General features: G+C 36.3%; 2 protein-coding genes across 5 annotated transcripts in view; both read left to right on the top strand.

Annotated features, from left to right (window-relative positions):
- Positions 1 to 1,694, top strand: part of LOC123308307 (hypoxia-inducible factor 1-alpha) — a 79,995-nt gene extending 78,301 nt beyond the window's left edge. For all 4 annotated transcript variants that reach the window (XM_044890912.1, XM_044890910.1, XM_044890909.1 and 1 more), the window contains exon 12: positions 18 to 1,694. In XM_044890912.1, the coding sequence (XP_044746847.1) occupies positions 18 to 254 (237 nt within the window). In that variant the 3' untranslated portion in view covers positions 255 to 1,694. The remainder of the gene's footprint in view (positions 1 to 17) is intronic.
- Positions 1,695 to 2,142: 448 nt separating this feature from the next.
- On the top strand, positions 2,143 to 19,218 carry LOC123308071. The gene is made up of 4 exons (XM_044890608.1): positions 2,143 to 3,066; positions 13,223 to 13,314; positions 17,710 to 17,859; positions 17,998 to 19,218. The coding sequence occupies exons 1-4, from the start codon at positions 2,353 to 2,355 to the stop codon at positions 18,182 to 18,184; spliced, it is 1,143 nt and encodes a 380-aa protein (XP_044746543.1). The 5' UTR covers positions 2,143 to 2,352; the 3' UTR covers positions 18,185 to 19,218.
- The last annotated feature ends 494 nt before the right edge of the window (positions 19,219 to 19,712 follow it).

The raw sequence follows: 19,712 nt of genomic DNA, 5'->3' as shown, positions 1-19,712 counted from the left end.
CGAACGAATTATTTCAGGAAACGAACACATTGAGGAGGAAAATCATCCGACAGCAAACTTCGGGCTCGAATTTACACCGTTACCTACTCAGAGTCAACTCCAAATCTCTTTTGGTCCCCGAGACTCAGCATCAACCCATCACTTCGCTCTTGACCCTCACCGATAAGGACTACGAAGTGAACGCCCCCGTCAATAGTGGTCTCCTCCAGGGAGAAGACCTAATTAGGGCTTTAGAGATCTGCGACACCATTTAGCTAGGACCTACGCCCGTCGTGGTCGAAAAACAAGAAGTTGAAGTACCCCTTGTTATAATTAATGGCTGTAGTGTAAGCATTAAGAATGTTAAAGTTGTTACAAAGGTTTCTAGTAAAACAGAGTAATTATTTTCGAAGAAATTGTGACGATGGTACTCTTGAAGATGACCAGTGCCCATGTCGACCTCTAGATATTATTTGACCTTTTTTGAGTAGTTTATCAATAGTTTATTCTTTATTTAAATTCTATATACCCTTATAGAGATATGAAATGCTTTAAAACTCTATAAATTCTGTATATTATCCGATATGACTATGAAAAACTTTCACCACTTTTCAAAGGTTTCTTTCTACAAATCAGTCAATTCTTTTGGCTAGTTCATCTTCAATTGAAACCCTGTAATGTAAGAAACGAAATTGAGGGTGAATTTAATTTTATATGCTATAACAGAATAAAGAAGTTATTGAGTAAGCTTTTTTTCAATGTTTTTTTATGTTAATGATTGCAATCCCGAAATAATTTGCTCAACTCCAACTTTCTCCGGACATATCGAAAAATTATCCTGATTTAAATCGAAGTTTGCATAATTTATCCCATTTTCACTTGGGTATTTGTTGGCGAAAGAAAGCTTTAAAGGCGATTGCAATCTTTTTAAAGCCTTCTGATATGTGGTACTATATGATTATTGCATATCAGCAGAAAAAGCTTACTCAACCTATGGATGTTAGTTCAGAAGAATGCTCCTTTTTATATTCAGATGGAAATATATGCTCATAAGAGACCAAATATAGATTTTACTGTCGCATTGCATTTCAATTATTTATTTTCATTTTCTATTTTCGCTTTTTATATAACTATATCGATTCGCCAAAGATGTTTTTTCCCTAAACTTTCTTTAGCGAATTAATTGGAGTCTCGTTAAATCCTAAGCTCTCTTGAAAAATTGTGAATGAAAGCATCAAATATATCAGAGAAAAATTTTGATATCAGACATCGTAATTCCTTCAATATTTTTCTACATTTGAATAAAGATAAGAACTGCTATTTTTGATGTGCTATTGTTTAATTCTCATTGAAATGTCCGAAAGAGTTAAAAACTGCCATGTTACAGATAGAATCTTTTAAACACTGCAGCATATGTATATTATTCAGTTTAATTATTTCATTTAGGTTAAGGGAAAATTTTAAACAGGATTTTTTAAGAGGAATACTATATTGTTGAATATTTCAGATGCAATATTTTAAAGTAAGGTTTAACAAGTGCCCATTGAGTATTAGCTGCTTTTATTATTTGTTGATATGTATTGAAAATTTTAATTTCTCTATGTGTTCTCAATTTTTTCTGTTTGTCAGTGACTGTTTTGAATATCAACAGGACTTTGTAAGATATTGTTACAAGTTTAAAATAGATGAAAATATATTATCTTATGGGCATAGTACTAAATGTTTGATTTTCAACCTAGCGCCTCTTTGATGTAGAAAAATGAAGTTAATATATACTAGGTGAAGTGATTCATTCTTATACTGAATATTCATTCAATCCAAGCTGAATATGCCTAGATTAAAAAAATCCAATCAACCATAATCTACCCAATGATTACAACGTGTGGTTTTCATTAAACTCAACCATTTTTTATTCAGCAATATTTTAACCAAAGATTATAGAGACTACTCTATAATCTTTGATTTTTGGCGACAATATTGGTGTTTAGCCTCTATATGGGGTGTGTAGGCACTTCAGTCTGAGTGGCGTCATCTATCAACGACTAATTAAAGTAAACTCAGCTTGTCTATCTAGGGAGGACAACTGAAACTTTCGTTTCAAAAGTTAGGAAGTCAAATTTTGATCACTAGAGGGCAGCACACAGCACAAGAATGTCATGATTTGACACTGACAATAGTGACAATGTTTAAAAAAGGTAAATAAACTACTTCCCTACCGTAACGGATTAGGAAAATGAGTTTTCAATAATGATTCTAGTTTGTTAATGATTGTTGGTGATACGTAACCTCGAGTGAAATTACCAATTCCATTGTGAGTCACATGATCAGGTAGCTGGTTGTATGAAAGTGAACTTTTGAACCTAAAAGTGAAAGATGTCCCCCGAAATTAATGGAAACCCTCCAAGTGCGGCCAAAAGGAAGAAAAACCGTGATAAGAAATCTCAGAAGAACGATATAAACATTCCACCCTGCGATTATCTCCCCTCGAACCAGATGGGGTATAACAGCACCTTCAACAACTTGAGCATTCCTGATTTAAGTGCCTACTACTCTGTTTTAAATTTTAGCAATGGATCTGAACCATTGTCTCTGCCTATACATCCCGCTAATTATTCAAATTACAACCAAACACGTTTGGGTACCTTTCCAAATATCAGTACTCCAAAGAATCATCTTTGCCCACGTAATAATAATGATGTGGGCGATTACATGAGTCTGCCAGTGACCAATATAGATCCAGAAATGGACGAGAGTGGAAAACGGAGATATTCTGATCCTGGTGTTCCTCATGATGATAGCGATAGTAGTTGTGGATCCCTTGAGGATAAAGTTATATCTAAATTGTTAGGTCAAGTGAATGTATTGAAGGACTGTAACCGAAAACTTTCGAAAGAAGTAATGGAGATGAGGGTTGAGCTCAACATGCTGAAACAGCAGGTGCAACAGCAAAACATGAGGCATTTCGAGCAGTACGAGCCTGGAATGTTAGCTGATGTTGTAAGGGAAGTTCGAGATGCTGCCAGAGTTAGAGAAGATGCGCTGCTTGCCAAAGTCAAATATATAATGGAGGAAAAACAGTTGAACATGGTAAGGATTTGAAGTTTTTATTGAATTTGAACTATCGAAAAAATCTGTTTACTCAGAACAAGAGGAAGCAAAAAAACATTTTTCATATAGACATACATAAAAAAATACTAAATTGGGATGCAAAATTTCAGTCCTTTACCATTCCGTGATTATTTTATCTTATCACACAAATATTATAAATCACATTCCATTCCATTATAAAAATTCGGATGAAAGATAATGATAGAATTTCAATTGTTTTCATTGGAAGTAGAGTATATAACCAACAGATGGCCTCTAGTTCAGGAAATTGATTCGTTCTCTTATTTCAATAGCGTACAAAGAGATGGCGCTTTAGGTCCAAGATTAATAAATTATATTTTCTTCTTCTAAGGGGGTAGAATATTACTCCCTTCAGTATTCAAATGATATAGGTATTGAATTCTGATAATATTCATGATACACAAATTTATCGAGATACTAACACCTAATTTCAAGCCAATTTGACTTTTTTTTGTTGGGATCAGAAGAATATGTGAGCCTTAAAATTAGAAGAACCATGTCAATCTCATCTGATGATTTATGATTAAAATAGCAAGTGATAAAATTATCTTAGAAAACCTTCTTCACTGGGCGAAAGTTTCTCATCCACCTAAAATTCTTGTTGGGCAATAATTTGTTCACCAACCCATCTGTAAATAACTGAAACAAGGACGGCTGAAAAAACCTCAGGTAAAATGAGGGCGAATTACGATTTTTCCGACTACCCCAAATTTAAAAATCAAATACGAAAAAGTTCGATAACAAAGAGTCCAGAGTGTTAAGCCTCGCCAAACCTGCTCCAATATTTATAAGACAATTCCGGAGCGAAGTTTACGGAAACTGGGAAAAAAACGGTTAAAATTGAATACGCCGAGTCCACACGCCAATATTGCTAGGCAAATATAAACAGTGTACTTTATATTATGTACAGAGCGCACATAAAGGGAAATATAAATTTGCACAGTGCTTTAGTACGAGCCACGAGAGTCATCTTGCGCACATATTAGGGGCTAATGTTGGCAATCCGGGCCAAATTAAAGATTGTTTTATCGGTATTAATATCGTAAACAGACGCCGTTCAGGTTTTGATCGAATTCTCTGACGGCACTTTCATGGCGTTTCTTTTTGCGTTTTGTTTTTACTGGTAACGTTACCTAGGACGTTTACGCTCGCGCTGTGATGAAATTTCGTGAAATCTTTGGAATTAGTTAGTATTCCTGGGGACACTAGAGGACCTAGAGGGCTCCTCATTGATAGCAATAGAAAGGAGAGTGGAGTCATTCAGATGGGCATTATGATTTATTTACCAGGCCACCCAAGACGTCATCACCACAATCAGCTCTGAACTGAATTGCGCCGCCTTTCTTCTTGTTTTCATTTCATTTTGACACTGAAGAAAATGCTGTCAAAACTTCTTTTGGTGAGAGCAAATGGTGGCTGCGCTTTGCATCAGAGCAAACTCCAGCAAACGCTTCAAGGATTGCCTAAGGAAAATGTCAACCACTGGCATAAATAGAAGAAAATAATCTAGATCTGTATCCGATAACGAATTTTTAAGAGGCTGACTTAGAATTTAGAGTGAATGTTGTGTTGATAATTGGCATTATCATCATGAAGGGAAAAATAATTTGGATCCGTATTCTGTTAGGTTTCAGATATGAAGTTTTCTTCTACCCACTGTGATTATCGATACGTGAACAATGTGTACACGTTACAAAATGGCGAATGCTACGGTATCAATCAATAGGCAGATTTTGTATTATTACATATATCCAATATAATGAAACTTCGGAATTGACCACTAGAAAATTAAAGCCCTCCTATGTAATTCCAACATTTTCCTTTGGAAAATTTTGGGTTTTTCGGGCTCAAAACTTACTCGAGCTAACAAGATGAAATTTGGTTCCAAAATTGAGTAAAGCTGGACAACATCCTCCCTTTTTGACCAATTTTTTTTTCGAAAATTCTGTTCTTCGAGGAACACTTATGAGACCGAACATACAGGGTCTTTATCAATAATTCTAACATCGCAGGGGGCGTCGTATATTGTATATCCTATGATACACAGAATGGGCAAAATTCGTTGTCTACTGAGGGGATCTCCTGAAATATAGCAGTTAGAAGAAAAAAGGAGCTCTTTTTTCCTGACTATTCCAAATCTGAAGGAGAATGGGCCTATCATTTCTAGATTTTGAGTTATGAGTAAAAATTGAGAAATTGCCATCTTGCGAGTGTCTCACATTACTTTTTTGTTTCGTGGTTAGTGAAAAGTACCTATATCTGTCAGATAACAAAGAATGGTGAAAACCGTAGCCTGCTATGATTATTCGTTTTTGAGTTATCAGCAAAAAAATGAGATTTTGACGATATCTATCGAAAAGTTCTAATAACTTTTTTGTCTTTGAAGTTATAGATCTAAAACTTGAACCTTCTTAGGCATTTTCATACGTAGAATCCACTGACAAAAGATTTTTTCCCAATTCAAAAATGTCAAATTCAGTAAAAGTTTGCATTTGAAAAACGAAAGTTCGTCTAATGATTCGAAATGAAAAAATATTTTGAGCTCGTCAGTGATTCTACGTAAAAAAGTGAAAAAGGTTCAACTTTCAGACAACTTATCTTATTTTTTGCTAATAACTCAAAAACGAAGAATCGTAGGAAGCTACGGTTTTCACCCTTCTTTGTTTCTCTGAAACTAGAGATCCCCTCAGTGGACAACGAATTTTCCCAACCCTGTACAATGGGAAATTCTCCTCAATTTGGGTTATCACAGCTTATGCAAGTTTGCACTGAACAATTATGAGTTTCATTCATGAATTTTTCAAATGCACGGCGAAAACTATTCGAAATCATTCTTCAAATATGACGTTTCGAAATTTAAATCGCTTTTTTACTATTTGGCAACAGCGCCTACTAGAAAATAAAATGAGCAATGGCATATTTATAGAATAACAGCTGTTGTTTTATATCCATCATAAGGCGCGTACTCACTGACGAGCCTCAACAGCAACCGGCCATAAAAATCCCATGAAATTTTATGACCTTCCCCGTTCGTCGCAGACTTCATAGACAGCCATCTTTGTCTATTTCATCAATATAGTGTATTCGTTGTCCTTTATTATCAACGCATCATTATCAAGAGGCTTCGCTCTCAATGATAGCAATGGCAACCAGAGAATTCGATTAAATCCCATTAACAAGATCATAATGCGTAATGCGAAGGAGCATTAGAATAACCTCGATGCCAACCCAAGTGGAAAAACCTCGGGAAAACCCGTATGTCGACTAGACCGCAAACGGCATACTTACAAACCGGGCTTATCGTAGACCCAGGGTCCGGTAATGACAGTCTTTGCGGCCCTTGGGTAGGTTAATAAAACGAGACCCTGATACCGTCCAGGAGGCGTCCGAAAGAGAGTCGACGTGAGGGCCCGCGATGGGAGTGCTCTCCGAGGTAACCTGATCTCGGGCTCTTTCTCGGCATGGCTGCGCAAACAAGCAGATTGGCCTAATGGAGGCCGTCTGGGGTTAACCTCCGCGCCCATCGGGATTACCGAATCCATTACGGCAATTAACTGCAGATATAACGACGCGTATATCGCCAGAGCCGGGGCTACGATGGAGATATATCGTTATTACGCGTTGTAACTGCGCGGCGTCCTGGTAGGCTGGGGACACGACCGAGGGCAACGATGAAAATTGATGGTTTTACATGGTGGGTGACAGAAAAAACGCCGCTTAATTCACAATTCAGGTTTAGTAGAACCTTATTCGAAACTGTAAAACTTCTACCTTCAAAATAAATGTTCATGAAACTGTTTTTTACCCGAAGGGGCCTCGAACTTGTGAATACCTGAAACTTCCTGTGCATTAACAAAGTTCTTAGCCCTATGATAGGTCCTTATACTACATAGCTACCTACTCTGTGCTGCACCTCACTAGAGCTTTTCGAATAGGAAATACTCCTTCTGATGAAAATGATGTATTTTTTATGAAATATCGTTGAAATGTCAGATTTTGAAATAACCGTTCCCCAAAAAAATTATTTTAAGTACTCAAAAATGAAAAATAAAAATGGGTATTCAAAGTTTAAAGCGTTTCGTTTCTATCACACAAGTTGGCAACATCGACTGAAATATGCGTTGATAATAAAGGACAACAAACACACTATCTTGATGATATAGACAAAGATGGCTCCCTATGAGGTCTGTGACGAACGGGGAAGGTCGTAAAATTTCATGGGATTTTTATGGCCGGTTGCTGTTGAGGCTCGTCAGTGAGTACGCGCCTTATGATGGATATAAATCAACAGCTGTTATTCTATAAATATACCATTGCTCATTTTATTTTCTAGTAGGCGCTGTTGCCAAATAGTAACGAAGCGATTTAAATTTCGAAACGTCATATTTGAAGAATGATTTTGAATAGTTTTCGCCGTGCATTTGAAAAATTCATGAATGAAACTCATAATTATTCAGTTTAAACTTGCATATGCTGTGATAACCCAAATTGAGGAGAATTCCCCATTGTACAGGTTGGGGAAAATTCGTTGTTCACTGAGGGGATATCTTTTCAGAGAAACAAAGAAGGGTGAAAACCGTAGCTTCCTACGAATCTTCGTTTTTGAGTTATTAGCAAAAAATAAGATAAGTTACATATCTGAAAGTTGAACCCTTTTCACTTTTTTACGTATACTTCATTCAAATTTATTTTAGCAGTCGGTTGGCCATGAAATAATTTTCTCAAGTTTTTGTAACTATAGAACGAAGTTAGGTTGGCACTCATGAAATGTCGTTAATGTCATAACGCCGTTGCCAAAACTAATATCAATTTTTATTACGAAAATGCCGAAAGTGATTGAAAAAAGAGACAGGGTTTCAGGAAGGGCTATTTAGAATTCAGGTCAGCTCATTCAAATAGTTATACCCTGATATTCTAAAATCCACAATACGTCAGACGGTGGCGAACATATTCAATGTAAGAGAATTTATATGATGTTTCATCTGAATCTAAACGACATATATTTCAGCTGGATATTTCCACAATCAGAAAGATTGTGAATGAAGAGGATGACAAAGGATTTCCTTCTATTGGGAGACCCAAAAAAGTGGTGGCATTTGAGAATTTTATGTTTGAGTGAATTAATGCGAAAAGTTTACTTTCGATTTTCGATAAATGTCATCGGAGAATAAGTTCCCTAAAATGGATTTTTCTATTTTTCATTTGACTTGTCCTATACAATGTAAATGTCTTAAGGTACTAATAAATACCTATAATTACATCAATGTATTAAGATGAATAGCTACAAATACGCGCAAGTTGCCCTGTTACTTGTTTATTCATGTGAAATTTTTGTTCAAAGGTGAAGTTCATCTTAACTTGAAACTTCCTTCAATTCCTTTTACTTCCATTGATGCAAGATGATTTTTGTTGAAGAATTTAACATTCTTGTAATTATCTGTTAATTGCTTCGGGAGATACCCATTCCCAACCACTGCATCAAATACATTTCATCTTCGAGTTATTATTTTTGAAATCTACAAATGATGTAAGCCAAAGAAAATAACGAACATTAACTCTCCTCAAGCTAGTGCATATTATGATATACTGATCACTGATCTCTTGTATTTTCCATGCAAATACCTGGATTTGGTATGCCTTCAATCAGTTTGTATAAACTTCAATTATGTTCGTCACATATTTTTCGAAGAGATTGGACATTGTGATAAAATACGTAATAACAGAAACTTTTATGTTGAACGGCCAACATAGCATTCATTTAAAACCCAAAAATGTTTTGACAAGCGTCATAACCCCACATTTTCGTACTATACAGAGTGAAATGTGTCAAATTTCCATGGCCAACCGACTGCTAAAATAAAAGTGAATGAAGTATAGAATAACTGACGAGCTCAAAATATTTTTTCCTTTCGAATCATTAGGCGAACTTTCGTTTTTCAAATGCAAATTTTACTGAATTTGACAATTTTGAATTGGGAAAAATCTTTTATCAGTGGATTCTACGTATAAAAATGCCTAAGAAGGTTCAAGTTTTAGATTTATAACTTCAAAGACAAAAAAGTTATTAGAACTTTTCGATAGATATCGTCAAAATCTCATTTTTTGCTGATAACTCAAAAACGAATAATCGTAGCAGGCTCTCTTCTCAATTTTTACTCATAACTCAAAATCTAGAAATGATAGGCCCATTCTCCTTCAGATTTGGAAAAAAGCAATGCAGCCAGGACGTAGATTAGATACGATCTAAGCTGACCAAGTAACGCAGTTTCAGAGGGATTGTTTTCCTCGGTTGGGCTCGAGAAAACCAATTTCGATCCAGTCGAGTACGATAACGAAAAACTATCTTTACGTTCCTCTCCTAGCCTATATCTGAACCCCGCCACTTTCATCGTTTTCCCTCGGAAAGCCGGTTTTCCCTCGGCCATTTCCTGATTAGGGCCGATTCGCAACGGGCAAATACATTTTCCAGTTAGATTTGGAAGTTAGGTAAATGATAATATTATTTGCGGAGCGAACATCAGGCCGGCCTGTTTGATCGGGGCCGCAAGGGAGGAAGGGAGGGGGCGTACAAGAAAACCGTGGTTTGAAATATGATCCACGGTCCATCCGTCTACTATACTTGATGAGAACGTCTACTCGAACTTCAAATATTGACAGAACGATGTCCACGTATTCCCTCTTCTCTACGGCCCTGGCGGATGCCGATAAAATCAATAGCGGCCATCTTCTATAGCGACTTTGTTCTTCGGACTAAGATGCCGTGCGGGGGCTGAGCATAAAAGACCGTAAAAAATATATAGAGTGTCCAGTATTAGATGTCCAGTGGGACGGATTTTTTTATTAGTTTTTTGAATTTAACACGTCCGAAAAGGGCCATTAAGAATTGCCGAGAAGGTTAGATTATTCTTTCTTAAGCGCTATTTGAATGGTTTAATATTGGTACATAGAATAATGAAAAGTAGCTATACTCCATTCACATTTATTTTAGCACTCGGTTTGCCATGGAAATTCGACACATTTCACTCTGTATAGTACGAAAATGTGGGGTTATGACGCTTGTCAAAACATTTTTGGGTTTTAAATCAACGCTATGTTGCCCGTTCTACGTAATAGTTTCTGTTATTACGTATTTTATCACAATGTCGAATCTCTTCGGAAAATATGTGACGAACATAATTGAAGTTAATACAAACTGATTGAAGGCATACCAAATCCAGTTATTTGCATGGAAAATAAGAGATCAGTATAATATCATAATATGTACTAGCTTGAGAAGAGTTAATGTTCGTTATCTTCTTCGGCTAAAGTTTGAATACGTTACATCAGTTTAGATTTCTGAAATATTAACCCGAAGATGAAATGCATATGATGCAGTGGTTGGGAATGGTTATCTCCCGAAGGAATTAATAGATAATTACAAGATTTTTAAATTCTTCAACAAAAATCATCTTGCATCAATATAAGTAAAAGGAATTGTAGGAAGTTTCAAGTCAAGATGAACTTCACCTTTGAACAAAAATTTCACATGAATAAACAATTAACAGGACAACTGGCGCGTATTTGTGACTGTTCATCTTAATACATTGATATAATAATAATAATAGGTATTTATTGGTACCTTAAGATATTTAAAATGTATTGGACAAGTCAAATGAAAAATAGAAAAATCAATTTTCGGGAACTTATTCTACGATGACATTCATCGAAAATCCTGTAATGAACTTTTCGCATTAATATACTCAAACATAAAATTCTCAAATGGCACCACTTTTTCAGGTGTCGCAATAGAAGGAAATTCTTTGTCATCCTCTTCATTCACAATCTTTCTGATTGTGGAAATATTGAGCTGAAATATAAGTCGTTCAGATTCAGGTGGAACATATAAATTCACTTACATTGAATATGTTCGCTACTGTCTGACGTATTGTGGATTTTAGAATATCAGGGTATAACTATTTGAATGAGCGGACCTGAATTCTAAATATAGCACTTCCTGAAACCCTGTCTCTTTTTTCAATCACTTTCGACATTTTCGTAATAAAAATTGATATTAGTTGTGGCAACGGCGCTATGACATTAACGACATTTCATGAGTGCCAACCTTACTCCGTTCTAGTTACAAAAACTTGAGAAAATTATTTCATGGCCAATCGACTGCTAAAATAAATGTGAATGGAGTATATAATCAAGTATGCAAAATTGCAGCATGGATCAAAAAGCTACAAATTTATTTCCAAAATCATCGAATTGTTGAAAATTCTCTCTCCAAATCAAACTGAAGTAAATTCTGATTTTATAGTCAGGTCCTGTGTACTGCCCTCAAATAATAGCTCTCGCCTCTGCCCTAAACCTTATAAGCCACCGTCTAGCAAGCGGAACACCTAGAAAAAGTGCCGTCTCCCATATCACATCGTAAAAACGAAAAACCAAACATGATTGCGGTTTCGGCACGGTCCTTTCCATTTCCAAAGTCTTATCTGGGCCCAAATAAAAGTCGATCCCGCCATTGTTTCCCCCTCCACCACGCCACTACCTACCACAGATATCAAGCAGCGTCATCTCCTCTCTTGAATGGGGATGCTAAAAGACGTGAAATGTTTGGATTTGTGGAGTCAAAACTCGGTAACGTCACGAATATGTAAAATGGGACCGGAAGTAGCGACCACGTTCACGTCCAAGTGCGGTTTTGGTCCTCTGAAAGCGCTAAGTACCTGTCAGGTGGACCACCCAGGTGAAGGCGGGCTTGAATGAATATGCAAAAGTGGACAGGGGTGCTTTGTAGATGGTTCTATCGAAAACATAGGGAATATAATTATTAGATACTGAAAAAATTTGATAACTATACTGCATTCACATTTATTTTAGCAGTCGGTTGGCCATGAAATAATTTTCTCAAGTTTTTGTAACTAGAACGGAGTAAGGTTGGCACTCATGAGATGTCGTTAATGTCATAACGTCGTTGCCACAACTAATATCAATTTTTATTACGAAAATGCCGAAAGTGATTGAAAAAAGAGACAGGGTTTCAGGAAGTACTATTAGAATTCAGGTCCGCTCATTCAAATAGTTCTACCCTGATATTCTAAAATCCACAATACGTCAGACGGTAGCGAACATATTCGATGTAAGAGAATTTGTGGAATTGAATATTTCCACAATCAGAAAGATTGTGAATGAAGAGGATGACAAAGAATTTCCTTCTATTGGGAGAACCAAAAAAGTGGTGGCATTTGAGAATTTTATGTTTGTGTGAATTAATGCGAAAAGATTTCTACAGGATTTTCGATGAATGTCATCGTAGAATAAGTTCCCGAAAATTGATTTTTCTATTTTTCATTTGACTTGTCCTATACATTGTAAATGTCTTAAGGTACCAATAAATACCTAATTATTATTATTATTATTATTATATCAATGCATTAAGATGAACAGCCACAAATACGCGCCGGTTGTCCTGCTAATTGTTTATTCATGTGAAATTTTTGTTCAAAGGTGAAGTTCATCTTGATTGAAACTTCCTTCAATTCCTTTTACTTATTTTGATGCAAGATGATTTTTGTTGAAGAATTTAACATTCTTGTAATTATCTGTTAATTCCTTCAGGAGATACCCATTCCCAACCACTGCAACATATGCATTTCATCTTCGGGTTAATTTTTGAAATCTACAACTGATGTAACGTATTGAAACTTTAGCCAAAGAAGAAAACGAACATTAACTCTCCTCAAGCTATAGTGCATATTATGATATTATACTGATATCTTGTATTTTCCATGCAAATAACTGGATTGGGTATGCCTTCAATCAGTTTTTATAAAGTTCAATTATGTTTGTCACATATTTTCCGAAGAGATTCGACATTGTGATAAAATACGTAATAACATAAACCTTTACGTAGAACGGGCAACATAGCGTTGATTTAAAACCCAAAAATGTTTTGACAAGCGTCATAACCCCACATTTTCGTACTATACAGAGTGAAATGTGTCAAAGTTCCATTGCCAACCGACTGCTAAAATAAAAGTGAATGGAGTATATGAGTATTTGACACTATTGCCATTCGTTTGTTTGAAACAGACATAGATTTGAAGCAAATTATTTCTTTTTGTTTCAGAGTCATCTACATCTCATATCAGAGAAGAACAGGAGTATTGATAGAATCGCTAAACTTGAGGAGCAACTCAAAAATATGGCGATAAACTACAAGTGAGTACTTGGTTTTCACATTTACATTGACCCAAAAGAATTACGACATACGTTATTCGGCAATACTTAACCTGAATGCATATAGTAGATATTTCGAAATAAAATCTGGCTTTGAATTAGATTTCTAATTAAAGAAGCTCTGAGTATCTGTAGATTCAATGTAGTGACTGTTGATTGGCGCCAGTGCATACTCCACGAAGTTTCATAAACCCAAAAGTACCTCCCTGTTTATACAGGGTGTCTTTGAAGGTGAGGCTGTTTTTTCAACAGAAGGTAAAACGGGTCAAAATGAAGCGTTTCATAAAAAATCACCTATACAAAACTTTCAAAATGACAAAGTTGAAAAAGAATTGAAAGTGATTACTGAAATGGATCCTAATACCGTTTGTTAGCTGAATTATCGCAAAGCAGTGGAAAAAACTTATCTCCTGATTCGACCATGTTTAGGATATTGGCTGGTTCGATATTTACGTGGTAAAAAGAGTTGAAAAAGAGTTTTCTTGTGATTTTTTTCTGAAAAAGCTCAAATTTTACGATGGAAATTCATATTGTTGTTTAAGTTCAGTCTGGGAACTTTTTGGTGGTGGAAGTATCTCGTTAAAATCAACAAGCTTACGAATAACAACGAATTTTTTTGGACTATCGTTACCTATTATAATTCAGAGGCGTAATTTGAAAGGAAGGAGATGATTCATTCACAAAAAACCCTTCTACAGACCATTGCTTTCACCATCGAAATTCGGTTGTAAACTTGAGGAAGTACAAAAGTTACGTTATAAAAATGGAGTTCCGTTTTAAAAGACGTCTGGTAAACGAAACATTTGAGGTGAAAGTAGTGTCCATACACTCTTCACTCATTGATTTGGTCCATTTTTTTAACCAAGTCAGATGAAAGGGAAAAAAGGGTTTCGCACAATGTTTGCAAACTGTTAATAAATACACTGCGCAAAAAAATTAACGCACATTATGGAAATCTCAAATTTATTCTACAACTGAAGGTGTTCTCAATGATAATCATTTTTATCAGAATTATGCATGCATATATTATCCACTTTCAACGGTTTTCTTCAATACAGATGTTTTTTCCCAGCAGGAATAAAAAAGATGATATTATCAGATTTTGAATGTATTGGCTGGAGCCAATTTGAATATTGATCGAGAACAACTGATTTTAGAATGGATTCTAAAATCAGTTGTTCTCGATCAATATTCTAGTGATCGTTTGATTTTCTACACTTGATCGCTATGCAACGCGAAACACGCAATTTGACCCAAGAGGAATATGCCCAAGCGGTAGTTTTGCGAGAAGAAGGGTGGACATACACAAGAATTGCAGAAAGATTTGGAGTTTCCCATACAAGTGTGTCCAGAATGTTGCAGCGATTCAGGGAGACAGGTATGAATGTGCGAAGACCAGGAAAGGGTAAACCACGGGTAACAACTGCCATTCAAGAATGTTACTTTTGACAGTTTCTTCGTTCGGACAACGATTTGCAACCGCTCGCCTCCTTCAAATTCAGCTTGAGCAAACTCATGAGGTGCAAATTAGCACTCAGACAATAAGAAATCGCCTCAGAGAATATGATTTAAGGCCTCGTGTCGCGGAAAGAGGCCCAGCTCTTACTGCAGCCCATCGAAGGGCGCGTTTGGATTTTGCGAGAGAGCACATCCATTGGGAAGAGGCCGATTGGGAAAGAGTTCTCTTCACAGATGAATCTATCTAGATTCAGGCAGAATCTTCTGCCTCTACCATTGTGATCGACGTTCCCTTGTATACAGACGTCCACATGAAAGATATGCTCAGTGCAATTTCCTGTTTACTGCTGGTTTCGGGGGAGGATCGATTATGGTATGCGGTGGAATATCTTTGACTGCTCGCACAGATCTAGTGTTCGTTGATAATGGAGCTATGAATGCTGATAAGTTTATAAGGAACATTCTTGAAGAGCATGTAGTGCCATTTGCCCCATACATTGGTGAAAATTTCATTTTTATGGACGATAATGCCAGACCCCATTGTGCGCGCATCGTTCAGGAGTACCTTGAAGAGGTTGAAGTCTCTCGAATGGAATGGTCAGCAAGAAGACCAGTTCTCAATCCGATTGAGCAGGTTTGGGACAACCTCAATAGAAGGCTGAGAAGTTCAGAAAATCATCCAGCTACTCTTAATGACTTAGGAATCCAACTCGGAGAAATCTGGGTAGGATTAGATCAGAACATTTTGAGATCAGCACTCATTTTGAGTATGAACCATCGTTGCCGAGCTGTAATTAACGCAAGGGGTGGAAATACCAAGTATTAAATCAGCATTTCAGTATTTTGAAAATTGTTCATTTCTCTTCTTTCACATAAGATTCGGTGAAATCCTGAATTTTTCTTCCATTTAATGTGTCTTGTTTCGTTCAAAACCTTCCCGAGAGAACATAAAAAATAAATTATAAAGTCAATGTAGAGTTAACTTTCATTAAAATTGAGATTTTCAGAATGTGCGTTAATTTTTTTGCGCAGTGTAGTTTCGAGAAAAATTAAAGGGTGTGTCCTTGTGAAAGCGCCAAAGTTGTATCTAAAATCCCCTAACCTAAAAGCAAGTTTTAATTTTTATTGAATTTGTTGTTACTTCCAATCCAAGACCTGGGGATCTTGGTCTGAGGTTCCGTCCGCGACGTTCATAATTATCCCGGTTATCGCCCGCTATACGAGGACGACGCGGTCGTTTTTTTTTTCCTCCCCGTCCTCCCCCGACCGGCCATAACTCAGGCTGACGACGACGGCAATTTTCCACGGCCGTTTTCCCGGTGTTTACACTGGCCCCGCGCTCTCAGGAAATATGGCCCTCGATAAGGCATGAACGTTCCCTATCTGCAGCCGGCGAACGTTCCCCGGTTCGTGACGAGTCTAGCGTAGCGCCCGCGAAGGATATCTCGTCCTGGAGCCTTCGGTAAGGACGACCTGATTCCGGGGACGTTGCGGTTGATCACGAGGAAGCAGGGAATATGGTCAAGAATAAGGTCGAACGGTTATTCCGAGATGGATGAAATTCTCAGATTTATTACTAGAAGAGTTGGTCTTTCAGAACATGCATCAAGTTTAGATCTGCAATAATTTTACTGGAAGCTAAATTACTCGCAAGTTGACCTTCGAAAAATTCCCAAAAAGTTGGGTTCAGTTAAAACCTCCTCAAGACCGAACGGTTACGCCGAAATGGATAAAATTCTCAGATTTATTACTAGAAGAGTTGCTCTTTCAGAATATGTATCACGTTTAGATCTGCGATTATTTTCCTGGAAGATAAATTACTCGCAAGTTGACCTTCGAAAAATTCCTAAAAAGTTGGGTTCAGTTGAAACTTCCTCAAGACCGAACGGTTGTGCCTAAACGAATGAAATTCTCAGATTTGTTACTAGAAAAGTTGCTCTTTCAGAATATGTAACACGTTCAGATCTACGATAATTTTCCTGGAAGATAAATTACTCGCAAGTTGACCTTCGAAAAATTCCTAAAAAGTTGGGTTCAGTTGAAACTTCCTCAAGACCGAACGGTTGTGCCTAAATGGATGAAATTCTCAGATTTATTACTAGAAGAGTTGCTCTTTCAGAATATGTATCACGTTTAGATCTACTATAATTTTCCTGGAAGATAAATTACTCGCAAGTTGACCTTCGAAAAATTCCCAAAAAATTGGGTTCAGTTAAAACTTCCTCAAGACCGAACGGTTGCGCCGAAATGGATGAAATTCTCAGATTTATTACTAGAAGAGTTGCTCTTTCAGAATATGTATGACGTTCAGATCTACGATAATTTTCCTGGAAGATAAATCACTCGCAATTGACCTTCGAAAAATTCCCAAAAAGTTGGGTTCAGTTAAAACTTCCTCAAGATCGAATGGTTGTGCCGAAATGGATGAAATTCTCAGATTTGTTACTAGAAGAGTTGCTCTTTCAGAATATGTATCACTTTTAGATCTACGATAATTTTCCTGGAAGATGAATTACTCGCAAGTTGATCTTTGAAGATTCCCAAAAAGTTGGGTTCAGTTAAAACTTTTTCAAAACCGAACGGTGGTGCCGAAATGGATGAAATTCTCAGATTTATTACAAGAAGAGTTGCCCTTTCAGAATATGTATTACGTTTAGATCTACGATAATTTTCCTGGAAGATAAATCACTCGCAAGTTGACCTTCGAAAAATTCCCAAAAAGTTGGGATGTCGGGATACAAAGTACCAGTGATAGTTTCATTTCACCACTCACTACTGCAAAGTGGAGAAAGCACCGATAATACACGGTGTAAATATATATCCTCCACAACTTTAAGGGAAAATAGGGTTCATCCTGTCACCTCCCTGTCTACGCTTATGTTTTTGTCCTTTTTCGTGAAAGTAATTATTTTCTTCTAGACCAGAAGACCATGTTCCTGTCGCTAAAGCAGTCGAAGAAGGGCATTCTGCGAGGCAAGTGCTGGAGCTGGAAAGGGAAGCTTTAGAACTTCGAAGGGAATTACAGGACACTAGGGCTAAAAAGGAAGAGGCGGACCAAAAGGTTCTACAGTAAGTTTTTCTATCATTTCTTTCAGAACTTGACAAACTATGGGGAAAATTGAGTACAATTGATGGCAATTCTCGAAAAATATCGTATGGTAGAAATGCGATAGAAATCGAAGAATTCATTTGGTGTTCCTGTTCCAGATTGAACAAAAAGCTTGCCAGCATATCCAAAAGGAACGACGTCAGCGCCTCTGACGTCTCGGAAAACGGAAAAACTGACTCGGCCGACTCTGCCTCGTTGACGACCACCACCTCCTCCATCATCCACAACATTTCCACGGGGGTGATACCCAGGGTAACGCTTTCTGGTCCTGTGACAGATCTGTAGTGAGTCGTTGAAAAAATGACTCCCAAAGTCTTCCTTAACTACGTTCGCCGTCCCATTTCGATTCGAGTTCTCTCTCTCTCTCTCTCTCTCTCTCTCGTTAGTCGAGATTAAAGTAATTTTTGAGTTGAACAGAATGGCAACGTCTATTTTTCTTATCGTTCATTGATGAACGACTTTTTGGAATGAAATTTTTCATTCGTCAAACGGCTATAGTTTTGCCTTTCCTGATTTTCCTTCAAATGAGTCGAGTATGCAACGAAACTTTTGTTCTGCTAGCGTTCTCGCACTATATATTTTCGCGGTACTTCTTGAAATCCGATTTAAACACATATTTTTTCGAATTCACCTTATATTTCTAGAGAGGTCATGACGATTTTTCATAATGAAAAAATTAGGGAATTAAAAAACATCTCATCAAAGAAAATAGTTAAATTAGTGGACGAATCATAATCTCTTCAAATTTTTTAAGGGTTTTTAAATAATTTTTTTCCAACAATGGTACAAATTATTTCATACTTCTTTTCTTGCTGAATTTAATGAGACTGCATCATGAGTAATATATTTTTTTTTCTTCTATTTATTACACCAATCATTCAACAAGATCAATTTTTCTGTATTGAAAAAAGGACGGCGATGATTTTTTTCGCATGTATTTACTGACTCAATACTAATAGAATAATTTTTTTCATCAGTGGAGTACTTAATAAAAAGGAATGAGAGCAATATTGTTTTTTGCGAGTGGAATGACAACACATTATTGAGGAGAAAGTGCCTAATTCGCTTTTAGTAATTTATTTATAGATATCTTGATTCGACTATTATTATCATATTTTATTATATTATGTAATCCAAATAGTATTTCAAATAACAATCTGAACGTTGAGAGTTTTGAATACTCCGTCTTATATTTGGAGATATTCAACTATTTATGTATTTGATCTGGACTATACTACATTTTTAACTGTGGTTCATTTATTGAAATCGTGATATAAGGCTACATTCCGTTTAAATAATACGAAAGTTAACGTTGTTTTCTTTTAACACTTCATGGTGAAGTTAAATGGTGCTTTGACGAATAACTTGGTGCTTCCATGATATCCATATATCAATTTTCGGATCAAATTGAATCCTCGTTGGTTTAATCTTGAAATACATTTTTTTTTAATTGTATTGATTTGGATCAGATTGCTTTATTTTCGAATCGGTGGATGATTTTCAATGTCTTTTCATCAACGAGGATTAAGAATTTGATGTTTCCTACTCATTTGGTAATGGATATACACTTCAAAAGTAGGTACTCAAAAAAAATTTGGATTGGACACGCTGTATAACATTTTCAGCAAAAAATGATTTATATATATATATATATATATATACATATCGGTTTAAAAAAGAGGAATTTCAAAAACTAATCGACTGATATTCTCAGAAAAAAAAAATATGCTGCTGAATCATTGTTGATGGATGGATTCACCGAGTTATTTGTTCGATATTTCGTTTGAAAGATTAATGTTGAACAATAACTAGA

The sequence above is a fragment of the Coccinella septempunctata genome, chromosome 2 (genome assembly GCF_907165205.1).
Source record: "Coccinella septempunctata chromosome 2, icCocSept1.1, whole genome shotgun sequence".
NCBI classification, from domain to species: domain Eukaryota; kingdom Metazoa; phylum Arthropoda; class Insecta; order Coleoptera; family Coccinellidae; genus Coccinella; species Coccinella septempunctata.
The sequence above is the reverse complement of the archived record's forward strand: the minus strand, read 5'-3'. Positions and strand labels throughout refer to the sequence as shown.